Source organism: Salvelinus alpinus, chromosome 4 (genome assembly GCF_045679555.1).
Source record: "Salvelinus alpinus chromosome 4, SLU_Salpinus.1, whole genome shotgun sequence".
Taxonomy (NCBI): domain Eukaryota; kingdom Metazoa; phylum Chordata; class Actinopteri; order Salmoniformes; family Salmonidae; genus Salvelinus; species Salvelinus alpinus.
The window spans coordinates 35,376,810-35,398,094 of record NC_092089.1 but is presented as its reverse complement, the minus strand read 5'-3'; the positions used below and the strand labels follow the sequence as shown (position 1 = coordinate 35,398,094).

The 21,285-nt window shown below is 41.6% G+C and overlaps 2 protein-coding genes across 3 annotated transcripts in view; both read right to left on the bottom strand.

Moving 5' to 3' along the window:
• The window catches only part of LOC139573420 (hormone-sensitive lipase-like), a 55,552-nt gene extending 38,251 nt beyond the window's left edge, over positions 1–17,301 (bottom strand). Inside the window, exon 1 of one of the 2 annotated variants that reach the window (XM_071396838.1) lies at positions 17,167–17,301. In XM_071396838.1, the coding sequence (XP_071252939.1) occupies positions 17,167–17,257 (91 nt within the window). In that variant the 5' untranslated portion in view covers positions 17,258–17,301. Of the gene's footprint in view, positions 1–12,990; positions 13,695–17,166 lie in introns of those variants that run through there. The other variant, XM_071396839.1, reaches the window with a different exon arrangement.
• A 392-nt stretch (positions 17,302–17,693) lies between these two features.
• On the bottom strand, positions 17,694–21,257 carry LOC139573414 (B-cell antigen receptor complex-associated protein alpha chain-like). The gene is made up of 5 exons (XM_071396828.1): positions 21,090–21,257; positions 19,405–19,761; positions 18,664–18,779; positions 18,376–18,438; positions 17,694–18,239 (listed from the first exon to the last, which is right to left on the bottom strand). Exons 1-5 carry the CDS (start codon positions 21,160–21,162, stop codon positions 18,114–18,116), a joined length of 735 nt encoding a protein of 244 aa, XP_071252929.1. The 5' UTR covers positions 21,163–21,257; the 3' UTR covers positions 17,694–18,113.
• Between the last annotated feature and the right edge of the window lie 28 nt (positions 21,258–21,285).

Here is a 21,285-nt window from a genome sequence, read left to right as displayed (position 1 = left end):
CAGAATGTTTGAATTTTTTGCTGTACTTGGCAAAGGACTGTGGCGGTTTCTGAAAGAGAAAACGATGGAAAATGTGACCCGTTTCAGGAAGCTAGGCGTATGTCGCACGTCTCTACTTCACAGAAGCATTACAATGTAGTTATTATAATTTTTTAACAAAACGCGTTTTTTTGGGCAGAAATACGTTCTGGAACATATGCACTTACATGAGCTTTAACCAAACTTGTATGCCATCTGTAAATACAAATAAAATTGTTGGTTTAGCCTAAAAAAAATAGACAGGAACCTACCCGCTAGCCATGATTGGCTAAGATAATGGATGGACTGAACATGCTGAGAGGAGTTTGGATTGGTCTGCCATGTAGCAGAATTCTGTCGATAACATGAGGTGCTCAGTAGATGATACTTGCTACCGTGGCTTTTGAGACATGTTAGCCATGGAGAACTGCAAAAGTGTTGCTACTGCTCAACACAATTGCTGCAAAAATCAGTGGGAAAAAGTTGGACTAATTTCTGTACAGTCAACTTGAACCGGAGTGGCTTTAAAACAGGCCCAACAAGCTGTAGCTACAAACAAAAACGACACAGGACGTCTTCGTTAAACTGGAGTTCCAGTCTGCCGTGAAGCGTTCATCCATGTATACTGAACAAAAATAAAAGCAACAATTTCAAAAGATTTTACTGAGTTAGAGTTCATAAGGAAATCAGTCAACTAAAATAAATTCATTAGGTACTTATCTATGCATTTCACATGACTGGGAATACAGATAAACTTTTGTTGGTCAGATACCTTAAAAAAAAAAAAAAGTAGGGGCGTAGATCAGAAAAGCACAGTATTTGGTGTGACCACAATTTGCCTCATGCAGAGCAACATCTCCTTCGCATAGAGTTGATCAGCCTGTTCATTGTGACCTGTAGAATGTTGTCCCACTCCTCTTCAATGGTTGTGTTCGAAATTGCTGGATATTGGCGGGAACTGGAAGACCCTGTCGTCCACGTTGATCCAGAGCATCCCAAACAAGCTCAATGGGTGACATATCTGGTGAGTATGCAGGCAATGGAAGAACTGGGACATTTTCAGCTTCTAGGAATTGTGTACAGATCCTTGGAACATGGGGCCATGCATTATAATGCTGAAACATGAGGTGATTGTGGCGGATGAATGGCAAGACAATGGGGCTCAAGAGCTCGCCACGGTATCGCAATGCCTTCAAATTCCCATCGATAAAATGCAATTGTGTTCATTGGCCGTAGCTTATGCCTGCTCCTAACATAACCCCACCGCCACATGGGGCACTTCGTTCACAACATTTACGTCAGCAAACCGCTCGCCCACACAACGCCTTGCACATGGTCTGCGGTTGTGAGGCCAGTTGGACGTACTGCCAAATTCTCTAAAATGATGTTGGAGGTGGCTTATTGTAGAGAAATGAACATTCAATTATTTGGCAACAGCTCTGGTGGACATTCCTGCAGTCAGCATGCCAATTGCATGCTCCCTCAAAACTTGAGACATCTGTGGAATTGTGTTGTGTGACACAACTGAACATTTTATAGTGACCTTTTATTGTCCCCAGCACAAGGTGTGCCTGTGTAATGATCATGTTGTTTAATAAGCTTCTTGATATGCTACACCTGTCAGGTGGATGGACTATCTTGGCAAAGGAGAAATGTCACTAAAGGGATGCAAACAAATTTGTGCACAACATTTGAGAAATAAGCCTTTTGTGCGTATAGAACATTTCTGGGAACTTTTAGAGATCAACACTTTACATGTTAAGTTTATATTGTTGTTTAGTGTATACGGGTAAGAGTCTAGCTACAATCAGATATTATACGTTAATATTTGTCAGAAAGTCATTTTCATTGCAACTTAAAGTTTACTGTTAGCTAGCTAGTGAACGTTAGGTAGCTGGATCACTAGCTAATGTTACGTGTATGATCTGTGTAGTAGCTAGTAATATTATTCTTATGTCATCAAGCAATTGCATTGCTAGTTACAGCCAAAAGTTAGCTAGCTAGCTAACATTGAACCTAGTTTGTTAGCTTTAGCTACCTGCAGATTTATACTACAGTATTGCATGGATTTATGGTTCATTGCTTAGCTAGCTATCTACATGTCTATACAAAAAAAAGACTCCACTTTCCCAGATGATTACATGACCCATCAAGATAGCCAGGTGTGTCTGGGGTTGATTACAGCCATCTATTGTATTTCATGTGTACAGTGGTTCCTCCTTTAAAAGTTGCGAGCTTACACCGCAGGTACCCAGCTTCACGGCTTCACTGGTCCAGACCACCACAAGGGGGAGTTAGAGCACTCATTATGCATTTGGGTCCCAAGGTTTTTATATGATCAATCATATAGAGTGGTTCCAATGAATAATTTGACGCGAGCCACCAATCCCTGGTGACTTTCTTAAAACAATGGAATCACAATAATGCAAAGGGTCTACTGCTCTGAATCAACCATGGGATCAGCTCAAGCATTGTAGCTACGCTGCTTAGGCAGAACGCAAGCGGTCTGAAGCAGATCATAAGTTTAGTGAAATTAAATTAAATTTTAAGCTAATGCCAGGAAAAAAAGACAAAAACCATCTAGTTAACGTGTAGGTTGAAGATTACAACGTTAAGACAACGGGGTTCTAATATCCCATAACTCTTTGCTATTCATGAGACCAGCTTTGCTAATTAGAAGCTGCCCTCAGTCATAATATTTCTATAGGCGGTAGGCTACACTCTTCTGGGCAGATCACGCTAGAACCCTGTATGGAAGATATCCATATTACAGGGATTTACACTAGAGCTAGCCCTCAACAGTCCTACAATCCCCGGCCTAAAGTGGACACTTTCGCTGCACCAAATACAATAACGTTACACCGCAGAGAATGACAATATGTTTCAATTTGATGTGCGACATGAGAGATGCACACAAGTGTTGCACACCAACAGATGGAGAAAACCTACACCAGTCGAGCAATTCCTTTCAACAATAATCTATTCGAGTCTATTTCTTCAGAGCCTAGACCTATATAAAATAACCTAACTGGCTGAGGTAGGCTATGAGGCTTAACAGCGTAATAGAAGCAGGATTTTTTACATTTATTAGGCCTACTTACAATTGCAACTGGTCAAATGTAGCATCCTACATAAAACAATCATTTAAAGAAAAAAAGTCTGCACATTCAAACTAAAACAAAGTAACTAATAATTAAAAGCACACATTTGTAAATCCCAAACTCTAAAAGTAATTGGAAAGGTAAATACAAATTATGTGACATTGTGGTTACAATAAAGAATTTAGCCCAGAATGCAAATGTTTCCTATTAGCAGGACAATAGACTTTTTATAGCCCGGCTACTGTTGTGAAAAGCATCGACTACATTGTAAGTTGAGGGATTAAGTACTCTAAAGTGTTACATTTCTAACTCAAAACAGCATTTCTTCACCAACATCTTTATGCTTTCGTTAATCTTCTTGATCTTCTTCCTCTTTTTCTGTAGCAATTTTGAGCAAATTGCTCAAGGGCCACGGTTGATTTGTCTTTGAAAATGACGTTATTGAATGTCTCGCCTGCTTTGATCCATGCCTGGGTCTACAGGACACAAAGTTCTTTGTTTGTCAGACGAATCATTGACTCACGTGTTGAAAAGGGCGAGGAACGAGATGGAGTCACAATCCATGCCAGGCACACCTGTGAGCTCTGGAACTCCACCTCGGACAGGCAGAGACAACATACGTGGCGGGTTCATCAGGTCTTAGGTTCACCCTGATATTTCCATTCCTCTTCTGACAATAGAACTTGACCAACTGCTCACCAGGCACAGCAAGGGCCGCCCGGAACGTTATGCTGTTCTGCTATTCAAAGGATGTGTAACCAAAGAGATACCACGAGTGGTCACAGAATACATAGCCTTCCCGCTGTGGACCGTTTCGCGCTGCTCTGAAACAAGCATGGAGAAACAAACATTTTCAAATAGTCCATGATATTCTTAAGATCTGTGTTAACTGAATATGAGCAAGTGATGTCTGCTAAATAATCAACTTTGATTTATTTCTGGAGAAACCTTTCTAAATAACAAACTGGCTTTGTTTACAAATTAGTGAGATTGGGTGAGACAATGTTCAAGAATTGCCTTTTTCCTCACTCACTAGGTTAAATGAAAACGAAATCTCCAAAATATTGTTACTTTTTAACAAAGCGATTATTATTAATTCATTTAGAATTATATAAAAGCCCCTTTGATATTCTCACAGATCCTAAAGAAAATGCCCCTTAGAGGATTGGAGGACTCTAAATGAATATCTAAATGTAATTAGTATATTTTTTTCGATACGCTGTAGGCCTACCATAGGGGAAATGAGTCTCACTAGTGTTGAGTAATGTGCTGTTAAAAATGGTGTAGGTCTTATTTATTTAAAGAGCATATAAAAGTTAGAAGCAATAGCCTACAACTATTTTAGCAGCGTTTCGCACTGCTCTGAAGCAAGCATGGTCTTGATAAATCAATGAGATTTTTATTTTCACTTAAAATCGCCATTTGGGTATTGGTTAGACAAGAATTTGAAAATTAGGGTGCAGAAATGTTATGCATTTAGTGTAACCTTTACTTAACTAGGCAAGTCAGTTAAGAACAAATTCTTATTTCCAAGGACAGCCTACTCCTTCCTCGTGCCCTGCAGGGAATCTTTAGCTAAATAGTCCAGTACTGTACTGCAGACCGTCAAATTGTACAGCGCTATATTTTCCATCCAGCAAGTACCAGTCAAAAGTTTGGACTGTTGGAATTGGCTAAACTTCGAACATTGAGATATTAAATAAATGAGACAAAGCCTTGAATAAAAAGAGTTTGTTAAAAGCCAGAAGGCTTTGGAATGTGTTTGATGGAGGAGAGGAGAGCGATGTGTTGATATAGGGAAGACAGATGGATATCTGTGGGTCAGGAGGTGAGGGGTGAGGTCAGTTCCTCTAAAAGGGAGTAATCAGGGTTGCTATCGGATTACCTTCTTTCCTGTGGAGCCATAAACTGTAAGGAAGAGGAGTGTCATAAGTAGGATGTATATAAACTGTGATGTCTGAAATGTTTTGCTGTCTGATTTCAGCTGCACAGAACCTTTGGGAAGAATTCAACTTGGTTAAAGCTTCTCTAGTGTCCGTGAGTTATTTACTCTGAAAAATAAGAACCTAACAGGAGACACCTAATCATTCCAGGATTTTTCTATATTTTTACAAATGTTCTACATTGTAGAATAATAGTGAAGACATCACAACTATGAAATAACATATGGAATCAGTTAAGAACAAAGACAGCCTACTCCTTCCTCCCCATCAGGGGATTGAACATCGGTCTCCTGTCTGCATGACACAGGGATTCTTTAGCTAAATAGCCTAGTACTGTACTGCCGACAGGCATGTTGTACAGCACCATATTTTCCGTTACCATTCTAACAGAAACCTAGAGGGTTTTTGTTTTTCATGGAATAGAAACACCATAATATTAAATCAAAAACCTCATTCCAGGATTTCTTAATTTTTACTATTTTCTACATTGTAGAATAATAGTGAAGCCATCACAACTATGAAATAACACCGGTCTCCCCTGTCCCCTGCATTCTTGTAGTAGATGTCGACCGATTATGATTTAACAACGCCGATACCGATTATTGGAGGACAAAAAAGCTGATACCGATTAAATCGGCCGATTTTATTAATGTATTTGTAATAATGACAATTACAACAATACTGAATGAACACTTATTTTTAACTTAATATAATACATCAATAAAATCAATTTAGCCTCAAATAAATAATGAACCATGTTCAATTTGGTTTAAATAATGCAAAAACAAAGTGTTGGAGAAGAAAGTAAAAGTGCAATATGTGCCATGAACGCAAGAGAAGTGACACAATTTCACCTAGTTAATATTGCCTGCTAACCTGGATTTCTTTTAGCTAAATATGCAGGTTTAAAAATATATACTTCTGTGTATTGATTTTAAGAAAGGTATTGAGGTTTATGGTTAGGTACACGGAGCAACGACAGTCCTTTTTTCGCAAATGCGCACTGCATCGATTATATGCAACGCAGGACACGCTAGATAAACTAGAAATATCATCAACCATGTGTAGTTATAACTAGTGATTATGATTGACTGATTGTTTTTTTATAAGGTAAGTTTAATGTTAGCTAGCAACTTACCTTGGATTCTTACTGCATTCGCGTAACAGGCGGGCTCCTCGTGAGGCAGGTGGTTAGAGCGTTGGACTAGTTAACCGTAAGGTTGCAAGATTGAATCCGTGAGCTGACAAGGTAAAAATCTGTCGTTCTGCCCCTGAACAAGGCAGTTAACTTCTCTAGGGTAGGGGGCAGCATTCGAAATTTTGGATGAAAAGCATGCCCAAATGAAACTGCCTGCTTCTCGGGCCCAGAAGATATGATATGCTGGTATATTTGGATAGAAAACATTCTAAAGTTTCCAAAACTGTTAAAATAGTGTCTGAGTATAACAGAACTGATTTGGCAGGCGAGAACCTGAGAAAAACCCATTCGGGAAGTCATTTTTTTTTTTTTTTTTAGTTTTCTATTCAATGCCATTACAGTATCCATTGACTTGGGACTCAAATTGCAGTTCCTATGCCTTCCACTAGATGTCAACAGTCTTTAGAAATTTTTTCAGGCTTGTATTCTGAAAAATGAGGAAGTAAGAGCAATCTGAATGAGTGGACCCTAAAGTGTCACAGAGCTTTTTCATGCGCGTGACCGAGAGAGTGCCTTTTTTACATTTTATATTGACGACGTTATTGTCCGGTTGAAATATTATCGATTATTTAGGCTAAAAAACAACCTGAGGATTGAATATAAACATCGTTTGACATGTTTCTATGAACTTTACGGATACAATTTTGATTTTTTGTCTGCCTGTTTTGACTGCGTTGGAGCCTGTGGATTACTGAAGAAAACGCGCAAACAAAACGGTGGTTTTTGGATATAAAGAGACTTTATCGAACAAAAGGAACATTTATTGAGTAAATGAATGTCTGCTGAGTGCAACCATTTGAAGATCATCAAAGGTAAGGGATTAATTTTATCTCTATTTCTGACTTGTGTAACTCTTCTACTTGGCTGGTTACTGTTTGTAATGATTTGTCTGCTGGGCTATGTTCTCAAATAATCGTAAGGTATGCTTTCGCCGTAAAGCATTTTTTTAAACCGACACCGTGGTTGGATTCACAAGAAGTTAATCTTTAAACCTATGTAAAATACGTTTTGTTTTCTGAATTTTTAGAATGAGTATTTCTGTATTTGAATTTGGCGCCCAGCAGTTTCACTGGCTGTTGAAGAAGTGGGAGGCTAACGTCTCACGTACCCAAGAGAGGTTAACCCACCGTTTCTAGGCCGTCATTGAAAATAAGAATATGTTCTTAACTGACTTCCCTAATTAAATAAAGGTGTAATTTTTAAAAAATATATATTTAAAAAATATTTAAAAAATATAAATAAAATTAAAAAATTAAAATCGGCATCCAAAATTACCGATTTCCGATTGTTATGAAAACTTGAAAGCGGCCCTATTTAAATCGGCCATTACGATTAGTCGGTCAACCTCTATTCTGTAGTACAGACATGGCCTGCTCTTCCTTATGTAAGGAATTAGGCACTTTCCCATGTTTACTACAGTATGGTACACTTCCGGCGCCGACAGAGATGGCCGCCTCACTTCGCGTTCCTAGGAAACTATGCAGTATTTAGTTTTTTTATGTGTTATTTCTTACATTGCTACCCCAGGTAATCTTAGGTTTCATTACATACAGTCGGGAGGACCTACTGAATATAAGAGCAACGTCAACTCGCGTCAACTCACCATCATTACAACCAGGAATATGACTCTCCCGAAGCGGATCCTGTGTTTTGCCTTCCACCCAGTACAATGGATCTGATCCCAGCCGGCGACCCTAAACAACGACGCCGTAAAAGGGGCAAACGAAGCGGTCTTCTGGTCAGGCTTCGGAGACGGGCACATCGCGCTCCACTCCCTATCATACTACTCGCCAATGTCCAGTCTCTTGACAACAAGGTCGATGAAATCCGAGCAAGGGTAACATTCCAGAGAGACAGAGACTGTAACGTTCTTTGCTTCACGGAAACATGGCTCACTCGAGAGACGCTAACGGAGTCGGTGCAGCCAGCTGGTTTCTTCACACATCACGCCGACAGAAACAAACATCTTTCTGGTAAGAAGAGGGGCGGGGGTGTATGCCTTATGATTAACGAGACGTGGTGTGATCATAACATACAGGAACTCAAGTCATTCTGTTCACCTGATTTAGAATTCCTCACAATCAAATGTCGACCGCATTATCTACCAAGGGAATTCTCTTCGATTATAATCACAGCCGTATATATTCCCCCCAAGCAGACACATCGCTGGCCCTGAACGAACTTTATCTGACTCTTTGTAAACTGGAAACCACACACCCTGAGGCTGCATTCATCGTAGCTGGGGATTTTAACAAGGCTAATCTGAAAACAAAACTCCCTAAATTCTATCAGCATATCGATTGTGCTACCAGGGCTGGTAAAACCTTGGATCATTGTTATACTAACTTCCGCGACGCATATAAGGCCCTCCCCCGCCCTCCTTTCGGAAAAGCTGACCACGACTCCATTTTGTTGCTTCCAGCCTACAAACAGAAACTAAAACAACAAGCTCCCTCGCTCAGGTCTGTTCAACGCTGGTCCGACCAATCTGATTCCACGCTTCAAGACAGCTTCGATCACGTGGATTGGGATATGTTCCACATTGCATCCAACAACAACATTGACGAATACGCTGATTCGGTGAGCGAGTTCATTAGAAAGTGCATTGACGATGTCGTACCCACAGCAACGATTAAAACATTCCCAAACCAGAAACCGTGGATTGATGGCAGCATTCGCGTGAAACTGAAAGCGCGAACCACTGCAAGGTGACCGGAAACATGACCGAATACAAACAGTGTAGCTATTCCCTCCGCAAGGCAATCAAACAAGCTAAGTGCCAGTATAGAGAAAAAGTAGAGTCGCAATTCAACAGCTCAGACACAAGAGGTATGTGGCAGGGTCTACAGTCAATCACGGATTACAAAAAGAAAACCAGCCCCGTCGCGGACCAGGATGTCTTGCTCCCAGACAGACTAAACAACTCCTTTGCTCGCTTTGAGGACAATACAGTGCCACTGACACGGCCCGCTACCAAAACCTGCGGGCTCTCCTTCACTGCAGCCGAGGTGAGTAAAAAATGTAAACGTGTTAACCCTCGCAAGGCTGCAGGCCCAGACGGCATTCCCAGCCGCGTCCTCAGAGCATGCGCAGACCAGCTGGCTGGTGTGTTTAAGGACATATTCAATCATACCTTATCCCAGTCTGCTGTTCCCACATGCTTCAAGAAGGCCACCATTGTTCCTCTTCCCAAGAAAGCTAAGGTAACTGAGCTAAACGACTACCGCCCCGTAGCACTCAATTCCGTCATCATGAAGTGCTTTGAGAGACTAGTCAAGGACCATATCACCTCCACCCTACCTGACACCCTAGACCCACTCCAATTTGCTTACCGACCCAATAGGTCCACAGACGACGCAATCGCAATCACACTGCCCTAACCCATCTGGACAAGAGGAATACCTATGTGAGAATGCTGTTCATCGACTACAGCTCAGCATTTAACACCATAGTACCCTCCAAACTCATCATCAAGCTCGAGACCCTGGGTCTCGACCCCGCCCCGTGCAACTGGGTCCTGGACTTCCTGACGGGCCGCCCCCAGGTGGTGAGGGTAGGTAACATCTCCACCCCGCTGATCCTCAACCCCGGGGCCCCACAAGGGTGCGTTCTGAGCCCTCTCCTGTACTCCCTGTTCACCCACGACTGTGTGGCCATGCACGCCTCCAACTCAATCATCAAGTTTGCGGACGACACTACAGTGGTAGGCTTGAATACCAACAACGACGAGACGGCCTACAGGGAGGAGGTGAGGGCCCTCGGAGTGTGGTGTCAGGAAAATAACCTCACACTCAACGTCAACAAAACAAAGGAGATGATTGTGGACTTCAGGAAACAGCAGAGGGAGCACCCCCCTATCCACATCTACGGGACAGTAGTGGAGAAGGTGGAAAGTTAAGTTCCTCGGTGTACACATCACGGACAAACTGAATTGGTCCACCCACACAGACAACGTTGTGAAGAAGGCGCAGCAGCGTCTCTTCAACCTCAGGAGGCTGAAGAAATTCGGCTTGTCACCAAAAGCACACAAACTTCTACAGATGCACAATCGAGAGCATCCTGTCGGGCTGTATCACCGCCTGGTACGGCAACTGCTCCGCCCACAACCGTAAGGCTCTCCAGAGGGTAGTGAGGTCTGCACAACGCATCACCGGGGGCAAACTACCTGCCCTCCAGGACACCTACACCACCCGATGTCACAGGAAGGCCATAAAGATCATCAAGGACAACAACCACCCAAGCCACTGCCTGTTCACCCCGCTATCATCCAGAAGGCGAGGTCAGTACAGGTGCATCAAAGCAGGGACCGAGAGACTGAAAAACAGCTTCTATGTCAAGGCCATCAGACTGTTAAACAGCCACCACTAACATTTAGTGGCCGCTGCCAACATACTGACTCAACTCCAGCCACTTTAATAATGGGAATTGATGGAAATTATGTAAAAATGTACCACTAGCCACTTTAAACAATGCCACTTAATATAATGTTTACATACATATACATATGAGATGAGTAATGTAGGGTATATACTGTACTCTATATCATCTACTGCATCTTGCCATCTTTATGTAATACATGTATCACTAGCCACTTTAAAAACTATGCCACTTTATGTTTACATACCCTACTTTACTCATCTCATATGTATATACTGTACTCTATACCATCTACTGCATCTTGCCTATGCCGTTCTGTACCATCACTCATTCATATATCTTTATGTACATATTCTTTATCCCTTTACACTTGTGTGTATAAGGTAGTAGTTGTGGAATTGTTAGGTTAGATTACTTGTTGGTTATTACTGCATTGTCGGAACTAGAAACACAAGCATTTCGCTACACTCACATTAACATCTGCTAACCATGTGTATGTGACAAATAAAATTTGATTTGATTTATTGTAGACTGCACAGTAGCCTAACAAACAAATAAACACATTTCATTAGTAAAATTATAAGAAATATAATTGATTTACAGAAATATTGGAACAAAGTTGTCTAATGAAGGCAAACCATTTAGAATCCTCCAATCCTGTAGCCTACTCCCGACCGTCGTGTTGCACAGCGCCATATTTTCCATTCCATCCTAAAGAAACCATGACGGTTTCGTTTCTTGTTTCTCTCCGAATAGAAACATAATATTAATCAAATTATTTAAGCCACATTTCTTAAAATCAATCCCATATACTACGTTATTACAAAAGGTTTAAAATCTCTGGTAATGCCAATACGGAATACTATCAAATGCTTCTTAAATATGCCCTCTGGTGGTCAAACTAGCAATAACTTGCAGTAAAATAAATGTCGTCTGACAATTAAATGACGTGCCACAGAATGCTGCGTCAATATGCTGCAACTTTTAAAGGCGGAACCACTGTACTTGTCTAGATAAGTGACTCATCCACTTAGCAAGATGTGGCTGGAGGGTTGTTATAGCACTTCTTTCACATGAACCAACAATTTAGACAAGTATGTATGGGTAAGAATCATCTAACAATTCTTAAATATTTTGTAAATATTTTTATCTGGACACTTTCTATTTTTGATATTACTACTATGCAAGTAACCATTTCACTGCACATAATTACTTTGCCATTGTTCCTCAACTGCAGTGTATGACAAACCATTTCGTAGCTCTGAGTCTACTTTCATCCAATGTAAAAACACAATTTAAAATTTTGCAACATAAGACTGAACCCAGGTGGTCGGTCACAAACTGTTGAGGACTTAGCATAACGTTCGAATTCAACAATGTTTTGCATCGACTTACCCCGCAACTTAACATGCTGGACTGCCCGCGAATTCTTAAATTGTCGAGGCTAGTAATTTTTTTGATTTATTTTACAGTTGGCTACAAACATTAGCAGCATAAATACTTCAAAGTAAAATATCAACTGTCTGCATGTTCACCTTAAATTTGACTAGACTACAGACCGGCTGCCTAGAAAAGGTGAGGGATTTATTCTGCAATGGTGGTGAATATGAAAGAGATTCTTATGTCTAATTATTCATAAAAATAAAAACAGGTTTTCGCTCTTTTCACTACGGCCATTTGGCCTGATCTTGTTTTATGAATAAGTGTCTCGTATCCCCCATGTGCACAAAATACTTAGGCTACTTGCAATACAAATACTTCAACCACTAGAGAATATGTACAGGGTCTATTTTGTACTCACGCAACATTTATAAATGAGGTTTCTGGCCCACTATTTATCCTGAGAACATGACATTAAGAGGGCAAGAGGACAACTCAGACCTCTCAACCATCAATCAATTAAACTAATCAAATTAGTGAAAGCAGCAGCACACTATATTCTCCCTCAAGTCTATAGAGATGGTGGCAGCCTACGCAAGCAACAGCGGTTCAGTCCATATAACCCATCTAAAACCTCCGAAAGAACCTAACTTGGTTTCAGTCGCACTAAAACCATTCTGACCAGTCAACTTTTACACCAGGCAGTTAAGTGTAAACAACTACACTGAACTAAAAGCGACACCTGGTCCCAAGACATTAAAGATGGATGAATACCGGCATTAATAAATCATGTACAACAACTACCACCAGCAGCACAACAGGCTTCTAATGAGCCCTACAGGGGGAATGGTGTGGATGGGTGAGAGAAAAAGATACGGTAAATAATGTGTATGAGCAGGCAGATACACATAGGCATTACGCATGCTGTAGGTCACAACTAGTCTAAAGCCATAAGAGTATAAATAGTTTTTACCCGTGTCCGGGTTAATGGTTCTGTCCTTGTCTGTCACCTCTCTTCAACAACAGCAACAAGAGAAGGAGGGAAGAGAAGAGTGAAGCAAAAGAGACAGACAGAAAGTGTTTTATGATTTATCCTCCCTCGCTTCACCTTCGCTCCCTCACTTTGTGACTCTTCCCCTGTCTGTTTTTGTGTCAGGCAGTATGTCATTCTTCACCCACTTTCAACCAGTCTTGTTTTTCTTTTCACTCTGTTCTGTTCTCCTCTCCCTCACTCTGTTTTAAAGGGCAGGGATTCTTTAGCCACATGCCAGCAGTCCCACTGAGCTGTACTCTGGGGACATGACTCTTCACCCAGTCAGGGGAAAACAGACATCGTACGCATGCACACAGTATACACACAGAACCGAGCAGGGGGATTGGGTGCATGCATGTGCCCTGATGTCAGATTGAAATAATACCCTTTTCCAAGTGGTGATATACTGTAGCCTAACCTCTGCATCCCCCCCCTGGAAGTTAGTAACCTTGGCTGTTATTGGCTGTTCAGCATGCAACTCCCAGTGACCTTCAGCCAAATTGGCAGATATCATGGTCAAAGTCAACTGTGTGTGAGCATGTGAGAGAGAAAATTCCTTTTGTCAGGTTCTAGTAGAGCACTAACTATAAAATCAATAAATCATTCTTGGGGAGGTGCTAGAGCTGGCTGATAGACAAAAAGTCATATTGCAATAAATAACTATTTTGCGCAAAAAATGTTTTAATAGACAGTTAATTTACATTAGCGGCAGGGCTCTAGACATTTTTTCCAGTGCCTAGTCAGTCAACTGAGATGGTAGCCTATGATTAAAAAAGTAAGCTATTTCATCTAACATCCAGGAAATGCATGATTGATATTTTGATGTTCAACCTGTCAAAATAGGATCCAGAATGATCAGATTTCTTTTTGGCTCTTCAGAGAATTTGTCGACATCTTTGTGCATATTGGAGTATTAGCTATAGTATTCACCACCTGAGGAAGTGGGAAACTAAAAAACACTTAAGAGATTGCTAACTCTGAATATGATATTGTTGCTATTTAGTCGTGTAGGCTAATTGATTAATCTACCAGCAAAATGTAGGCTAATGTCCTATAAAAACTTTGCAGCACTAGGCCACATTGGTAAGAGGCAATGTCGCTGTCGATCATTTTCGGTTTATCGTTCAAGCTCTAGGTTTTAGATCCTTCGTTTTATAGTTATGATGAGGTAAGACAGTAGTAAAGGAATTTTAAAGTAATATTATTCTAGATCAAAGGGTAGGTCTACATTTCATTCACTGAATTTACAGGCGGTACATTAAAAAGTATGGTAAAGTAGGCTATAGGATAAACTAATTAAAAGGTAGACTTTGGGCAACGGTCCAACAATGCCTCCTTCTCAGCGATGTGTCATTCTGGTCATGCACGCCACGGCCAACATAGCTAGCCAGAAACTCCCCCCGTATGTGTTGACGTCATTTCACAGGATTTGTTTTTTGGACAGAAGATGTAGATATCAGTAAGAAATAGCTTCTGTAGCCAAATATCTGCGATTTTGTTTGTTATGATTTAAATGACACGCCCCAAAAGCATTTTAAGGCTAAGTTGACCACAAATACAAAGTTTCCGATGTCTACGCAATTGATACGAACAAGTGACAAAATGAAAACCTAGACTGCATTAAAATATAAACCGTAGACTATAGTGATTTCAAATATATTGAAATCCATTTAAATGTTCAATCAATTTAGTTATATTTTGCGACAGGTTACTGTCTAACTTGTCTCAATATATTTCAAATCCTAGATGCCGTTGTGCCCTTAACTTGAGCAAGTCACTTAAAGTCTGAGGGGTTATAGAGGCTGACAGAATGTTTTGGGAACCACATACTTAGCTAAGTCAATTTTCAACTGAAATGCAAGGTGAGGTGGCATCCTAATGATCCCATAGACTGCAGGACAAACATGATGAATCGTCTGAATACAGAGTAAGGACAGGTTAACTGAATGTTTTAGCACCCTCCCTGATAAGCTTATCTTCAAGGAAAAAGGTACATTCTCAGCCCAGTTACAATGAGAAAAGTAAAGAAGCAGGCAAAGAGAGTGAAATGACTTTCTACATTCTAGATAGGAGAGGCCTACAAGTTAATCTTGAAAATAAAGTCTCATTAAAATTAATAACCATGTCTGCTCATATTTACAACCTTGTTACCTCAGTATCCGTAGCAGAGATAATTGGCTACTTGACATCCATTTAGTGTCGCCTATGCTCTTTGAATACGTTGCATGTTAATGATATTCAAATAGTCAGGTATTAATTTAAACACTGTGGACTCACATAATGGAACAAAATAAAGAGGCTCTACAGAGTGTGGGTGCAGAATTCTAAGAAGAACATCAAAGCGCAAAGTTCAACCACTAATATGAATACTAAAGCCTATAGTGTAAGTTACCCTAATTGATCATGGCATGATGTCATCTAGGCCTAGAGATGTGATGGGTGGTGCACACCGCACTGCTCTTTAACTTTAGATGGCATAGAAGTTCACTTTCATCCAAAATGCCATGGTACCAATAATACGCTAAGCCTGAGGAAGTAGGCTCCATTGCTAATTGAAGTCAAGAAGCATTCAAACAGTGTGTAGGCTAGGCTACATCGTCCTCGGGCTGGGGGGGTATTTCCTGTCATGGTGGGTCGGAAGGTGCGACCCTTGCTCCAGACTACTTCAGTTGTGGCCAAACTTCACAACAGGACGTTAGTAACAATGAGCCCCTCTCCACCCCTCACAACCAAGCATGCCTGGTGGCCTCACCGTTTTCCCCTCAGCCCTTTACTACACTGTCTGACAGATGAAAGACCAGAAAAGAAAGTCTAGCACTACAGGTGGCTAGTCAACTGACAGTTGAGTCAACATCTCATACAACAGGTCATTGCTAATGTCAGACGGAATCTGTAGCTCATGTTGACAAGTAGGCTACATTCACCATTACCTGCATATTTTGATGGATAGGCTAAACGTGTGGTTAATGTTGTGGCAATCCAATCCACAGGTATTTTTGCAATTGAAATGTCTATGGGAAGCAGGAAATCCTACCCCTCAGAATGCATCTGGCTCTTCACTCATGATCTGGAATCATTCAAAAAGGGGCTTACAGATAGAGATAATAACAGGTCTCTTTGCGCCACAATAACAGTCTAGTGCCAGTTTTCATCCAATAGGCACGTTTGCTGAAGATAATATCATGTTTGTTACCCTCATTATTAAATACCTACAGATAAATGGTTTGTTTGTGAGAGTCTATTGTGAAAGGCTCTTGGACATATTTAACCCAGTTGTTTTTAAATAGAGTGATAGTTTAAATAAATACTAGTAAAGTCTGCTACAGTGGGAGAACTGTCTGACTGAATGGCATATCCCTGACCATGTAATGCCACCCCCTCAAGCATGTTATTTTCCACAGGCTGCCCATGTGTCACATTGTTGAGTACACAGTTCCTAATGTAAATGATGGCAACACTGTCTGAAGAATAGGATGCTGCTGTTGCATTGTGCAGTTTCTCAACGTCCCTCACCTCTCCACACACAACCAAGCCCTGACCCCACATACCCCGCTGTGTTATCTGAGTTGACAACCTGATCAGGTGGACAGTTGCCATCGTCAGCCTACATGAGCTGGGAGTAAGCAACAGGGGCTAAAGAAAGATGCCGATATAACAGGTGACTAGAGGTTTCGATTAGATACAATGGTCATTCTAACTAACGTTACCGTCAAATACTCGCGCGAAATTGTTACAATTTCCAAGTCATTGCATTGGTACATTGTAGCGAGATAGTTGGGTAATGTGACGCGCTGTTACGCGCTGTTACATTATGAAATAAAACGAGTTGTGAAAGTTTCACCCTTGCTAACGTTAACTACTAAGCTTAACTTCGAAACACTTAACTATTTTAATGCAAACCTCATATCACATAATACAAGTTGGCAGAAAACGTAATTATAAAGTTACATGTTAGACTGTTGTCACTTCAGCGGCTTAAATCTGTCTGTAATTTAGCTAACGTTGGCATCCTAATTAGCTAGAGAGGCAAGAGTTGGAGTTTGCAACCTAAATTTACAATTTAACCGCCATTAAAAACCAATAAAGCGAAAGGTCTAATTGCTGCAAATAACGTACCTATTGGCCCCTCTTTATGTTTTGACGAACGTCTTCCATTCAAACCTTTTCCGAGGCTGCTGTTGTTGCCCCCCTTCTTTCCCGACGCCATCTTCGCCCACTATTTCCGCAGCGCCTTCTCAAATCTTGTAGTCATAAAAAGAGCCACACCCACAACCAAAACTGCAGCCAGTCAGCGCTGGTAATGCATTCTTAGAGCCTATTACCGTGCTCCAGTTCGACAAACGCCGCCCTCTTTGCTGCGTTGCAATGTCCAAAAGCTTCCCCAGATAATCATCTGTGGTAAACACAGCACAGTTGTCTGTCAGTTGGCTTCCCATCACAGGGAGGTAAACCTTAATGTATTGTAGGCTAGTGACGGCTTAACAGCTGCCTACAAGCTACAACATCGTCAGAGCAACATCATAACGCTTCCGAGACTCCATCAAGCGAGTCACATCGGTATGGGTGCGAGGGACATATGACAAATACATCAATTTCATGAAGCTAAAATACTAACTATGTAAACATGAAAACATAAGGCAATAATTTTTATAATTTTATTTACAACGCACAATCCAGGCCTTGAATTATGGAGATTGGAGAGAGAAAAAAAACATTTGGCCAATGCATACACAAAGCATAGAAAATGCAAACATGCAGAAAAAAAATCTCTTATGAATATAAAGTGGTTAGGTATTGGCATTGGTAATGAAAGGCTAAATTGAAAGCAAAATGCCCTCTGACATTGTAGGTTACTGTCTTTTTGGTCCACTAAGAAATTAGATTCAAATAAAGCAAAGGCTGCAAGGAAAATGCAGGTCACCTCTATAAATTCAAACATAAGGGGGTTGGGGGGGGCAGTTAAGAAAATTCCTATCAAAACCCTCACCACAATTCTGTTCTATCAAATGACTTCTCTTCTCCCACCCTCTCTCTTCCTCCCCCTCCTTCCTTCCCCCTCTCATTTAAGGCTTCTCCAGTTGGATTTCCTCCTCCTCCATAATCATGTTTCCCACGTCTTGGTAGGGGCCCTGCACCAGAGAGCGCTGGATCTGATCATATGTGGAACAGCATTCCTCCAGATTTAGACCCTGGACATGGATTGAGGTAAGGGAGTTATGACAGGTTGACTTCCTCTTCCCTTCTTCTGTAACTTGTTTGATTGACTGAAGAATGGTGAAAACAGTGACTATGACAGAAAGACAGAGGATCTCATTCAAGTCCCACCTCATAGATATTCTCCTCTTCCTCTTTGACCCTTTTCTTCTTCAGTTGATTGAGTTTCTTCGTCTTGAAAAGTAGAGGAAGTGGATGACATATTACGTAATTCTCTTGGCCAATGGTGTGAAAAAGCCCATTGTCATCATACAGTAAGATTACCATACATACTAGTCCTTCTGGTTACAGCAGTTTTCAAATGACAAAATTCACTATTGGAATGAGAGCAAATTAGGAATATTAGATCTAGTAGCCTAGCATTAGCAGTAGAAAAGGTGGCCTGCTTGGCTCTCTGACCTTACAGAGCATCATGGTACCATGCAGAAGCACCGCCACCATCAGTAACATTCCCTCAGCAGTCAGGATGCTGTTCTTGGTGCTTTCACTGATGTCCAGAATCTTCACCATCGGCCCTGAGCAAGGAGAGAGGGGTCAGATAAAGGTCATCAGAGTAGAACTCACCTGCTGCTCTTTCATGGGAGAGATGCAGGCTAGATGTTCATGAAAGAGAGATAGTGGGGGGGTGGACAGAGTACCATGCATCAGATTGCAGCAAGACAGAGGAGAATAGTTTGAGATAAATTAGACAAACAGCCAGTGTATGTTTAGCAGTGCAATTATAAAAATAAAAAAACAATGCTCCTTATGTCACACAATTTCCCAGGAAAAACTAGAACCATAGCATTTCTTTAACATTTCAACATTGGTCATTTGAATTAAATCAGAGGGATTACTACACAATGTAGCCATTCACTGGTGGCTTAAGTCTGGGTGCTTTAGGTGGATTGCATTCTACTGGACTGGGCAGTGGTTAACTGGATTTGTGTATCACAAAGCATTCTGCATTGCTTAGCTGGTTTGACCCCACCCCCCAGACACCCACATGTACATACACAGACACACACATAATAGAAATACTGTACAACAAAGTACTGTGAGTGCAGACCAGGCTGAAGCTTTTGAGGGTTACACACACACAAGACCTGAAGGAAGGTGACATGGGTGCTTACTGTGAGGGCTTCACACACACACACTCACTGTAGACATGCAGGAAGGTGCCGTGCGTGTATACAGAGGGCTGCAGGGCGCTGTGGTTGAGGAAACACTGGTACAACCCCGAGTCGTTCAGACGGGCCTCCCTCAGGATGAGTGTGTGACACATGACCCCTGCCGCCGTCAGGTTCCCCCCATCCACCGTCACACGGTTGTCTCTCCGGTCCACTCCCCGAAGGATGGCCGTGCCTTTGACCGTGTGGGGGCTGGTGGCCCAGATGGTGTCCACGGCTCCCCCTGTGACTGAGTAGCAGCAGCGCAGGGAGGCGGTGTGAGAGAGCTGCACCCTCAGAGAGGGCCTGTCTGGCTCCAGAGTAACCTGGATACGGCTGAGGTCACCTGCTAGAAGGCAGAGCAGCAGGAGTAGGATGAGGTTGACCCATAACACACTGATCAAAGGTCAGTTATTGACAGCATATCTGTCCAACTATTGGCCCAAGACAATGATGGTAAAAAGAAACAGTAGCCTACAAAGTAGAAGAACTCCACACAATCCAGAGTGCTGTAATATTGTCTCTTAACATCAGGTTATTTGGAGTTATAAGTGTAGGGTATAGATTCTAGTGTGTGATGATTGTGGACTACAGGAAGAGGAGGACCGAGCACGACCCCATTCTCATCGATGGGGCTGCAGTAGAGCAAGTTGAGAGCTTCAAGTTCCTTGGTGTCCACATCACCAACATGGTCCAAGCACACCAAGACAGTCGTGATGAGGGCACGACAAAACCTATTCCCCTCAGGAGACTGAAAAGATTTGGCATGGGTCCTCAGATCCTCAAAAGGTTCTACAGCTGCAACATCGAGAGCATCTTAACTGGTTGCATCACTGCCTGGTATGGCAACTGCTCGGCCTCCGACCGTAAGGCACTACAGAGTGTAGTGCATACGGCCCAGTACATCACCGGGGCCAAGCTTCCTGCCATCCAAGACCTCTATACCAAGCAGTGTCAGAGGAAGGCCCTAAAAATTGTCAAAAGACTCTAGCCACCCTAGTCAGACTGTTTTCTCTGCTACCGCAGGGCAAGCGGTATCAGAGTGCCAAGTCTAGGTCCAAGAGGCTTCTAAACAGCTTCTACCCCTAAGTCATAAGACTACTGAACATCTAATCAATTGGCTACCCAGACTTTAACAACTCTACCTACATGTACATATTGCCTCCATTACCTCGACTAACCATTACCCCCTGTATATACCCTCGCTATTATTTTACTGCTGCTCTTTAATTATTTGTTACTTTTATTTCTTATTTTTCTTTTAGTATTTTTCTTAACTGCATTGTTGGTTAAGGGCTTGTAAGCAAGCATTTCACTGTTGTATTCGGCGCATGTGACAAATAAAATTTGATTTGATTGCACAACCATCTGCTCTGGTTGGAGATACGGTTCATTAGAGCAGAACAGATGCATTACTCACAGCCAAATAATCTCATGTTCCAAGGGATACAATGGGGGAAAATTGTTTTAATGTTGCAGTGCATGGTTTAAAGGGTTGAAATCTGTTCAAAGGATGTTGAACCTATTCATATTAATTCCCTCAAACGCCAGTTTTACACTTCGGTCTCATCTTCATCCTCCACCTGTAATGTAACTTCTCAAATAAAGGTGAATATGCACTGAAAGACTAACTAACCTGCATTGTTTATCAGCATATCCTAGCAACCCCTTACTCACCAGCCCAGAAGCAGAGGAACAAGAATGTCACGGCCACCATCTTCTTCACTGTTTTATATTGGTTGCCAGTCATTGCAGAAAATAAAAAGCCTTTATGTTATTTTGAGTGTTGTGCCTTTCAACACAGCTATACACTTCTACCCAGTTGTCTTGTGAATAAACCTTCCTTCCTCTTTCGTTGGTCTCTCGGTGTCAG

What these genes read in the sequence shown, in the direction of transcription:
- LOC139573414 (XM_071396828.1), bottom strand. Translation starts at nt 21,162, where the DNA reads ATGACTGGCAACCAATATAAAACAGTGAAGAAGATGGTGGCCGTGACA. An exon ending in GTTCCTCTGCTTCTGGGCTG is followed by an intron (nt 19,762 to 21,089) that starts GTGAGTAAGGGG and finishes TCTGCCTTCTAG; the next exon opens with CAGGTGACCTCAGCCGTATC. An exon ending in GTACCATGATGCTCTGTAAG is followed by an intron (nt 18,439 to 18,663) that starts GTCAGAGAGCCA and finishes CTACTTTTCAAG; the next exon opens with ACGAAGAAACTCAATCAACT.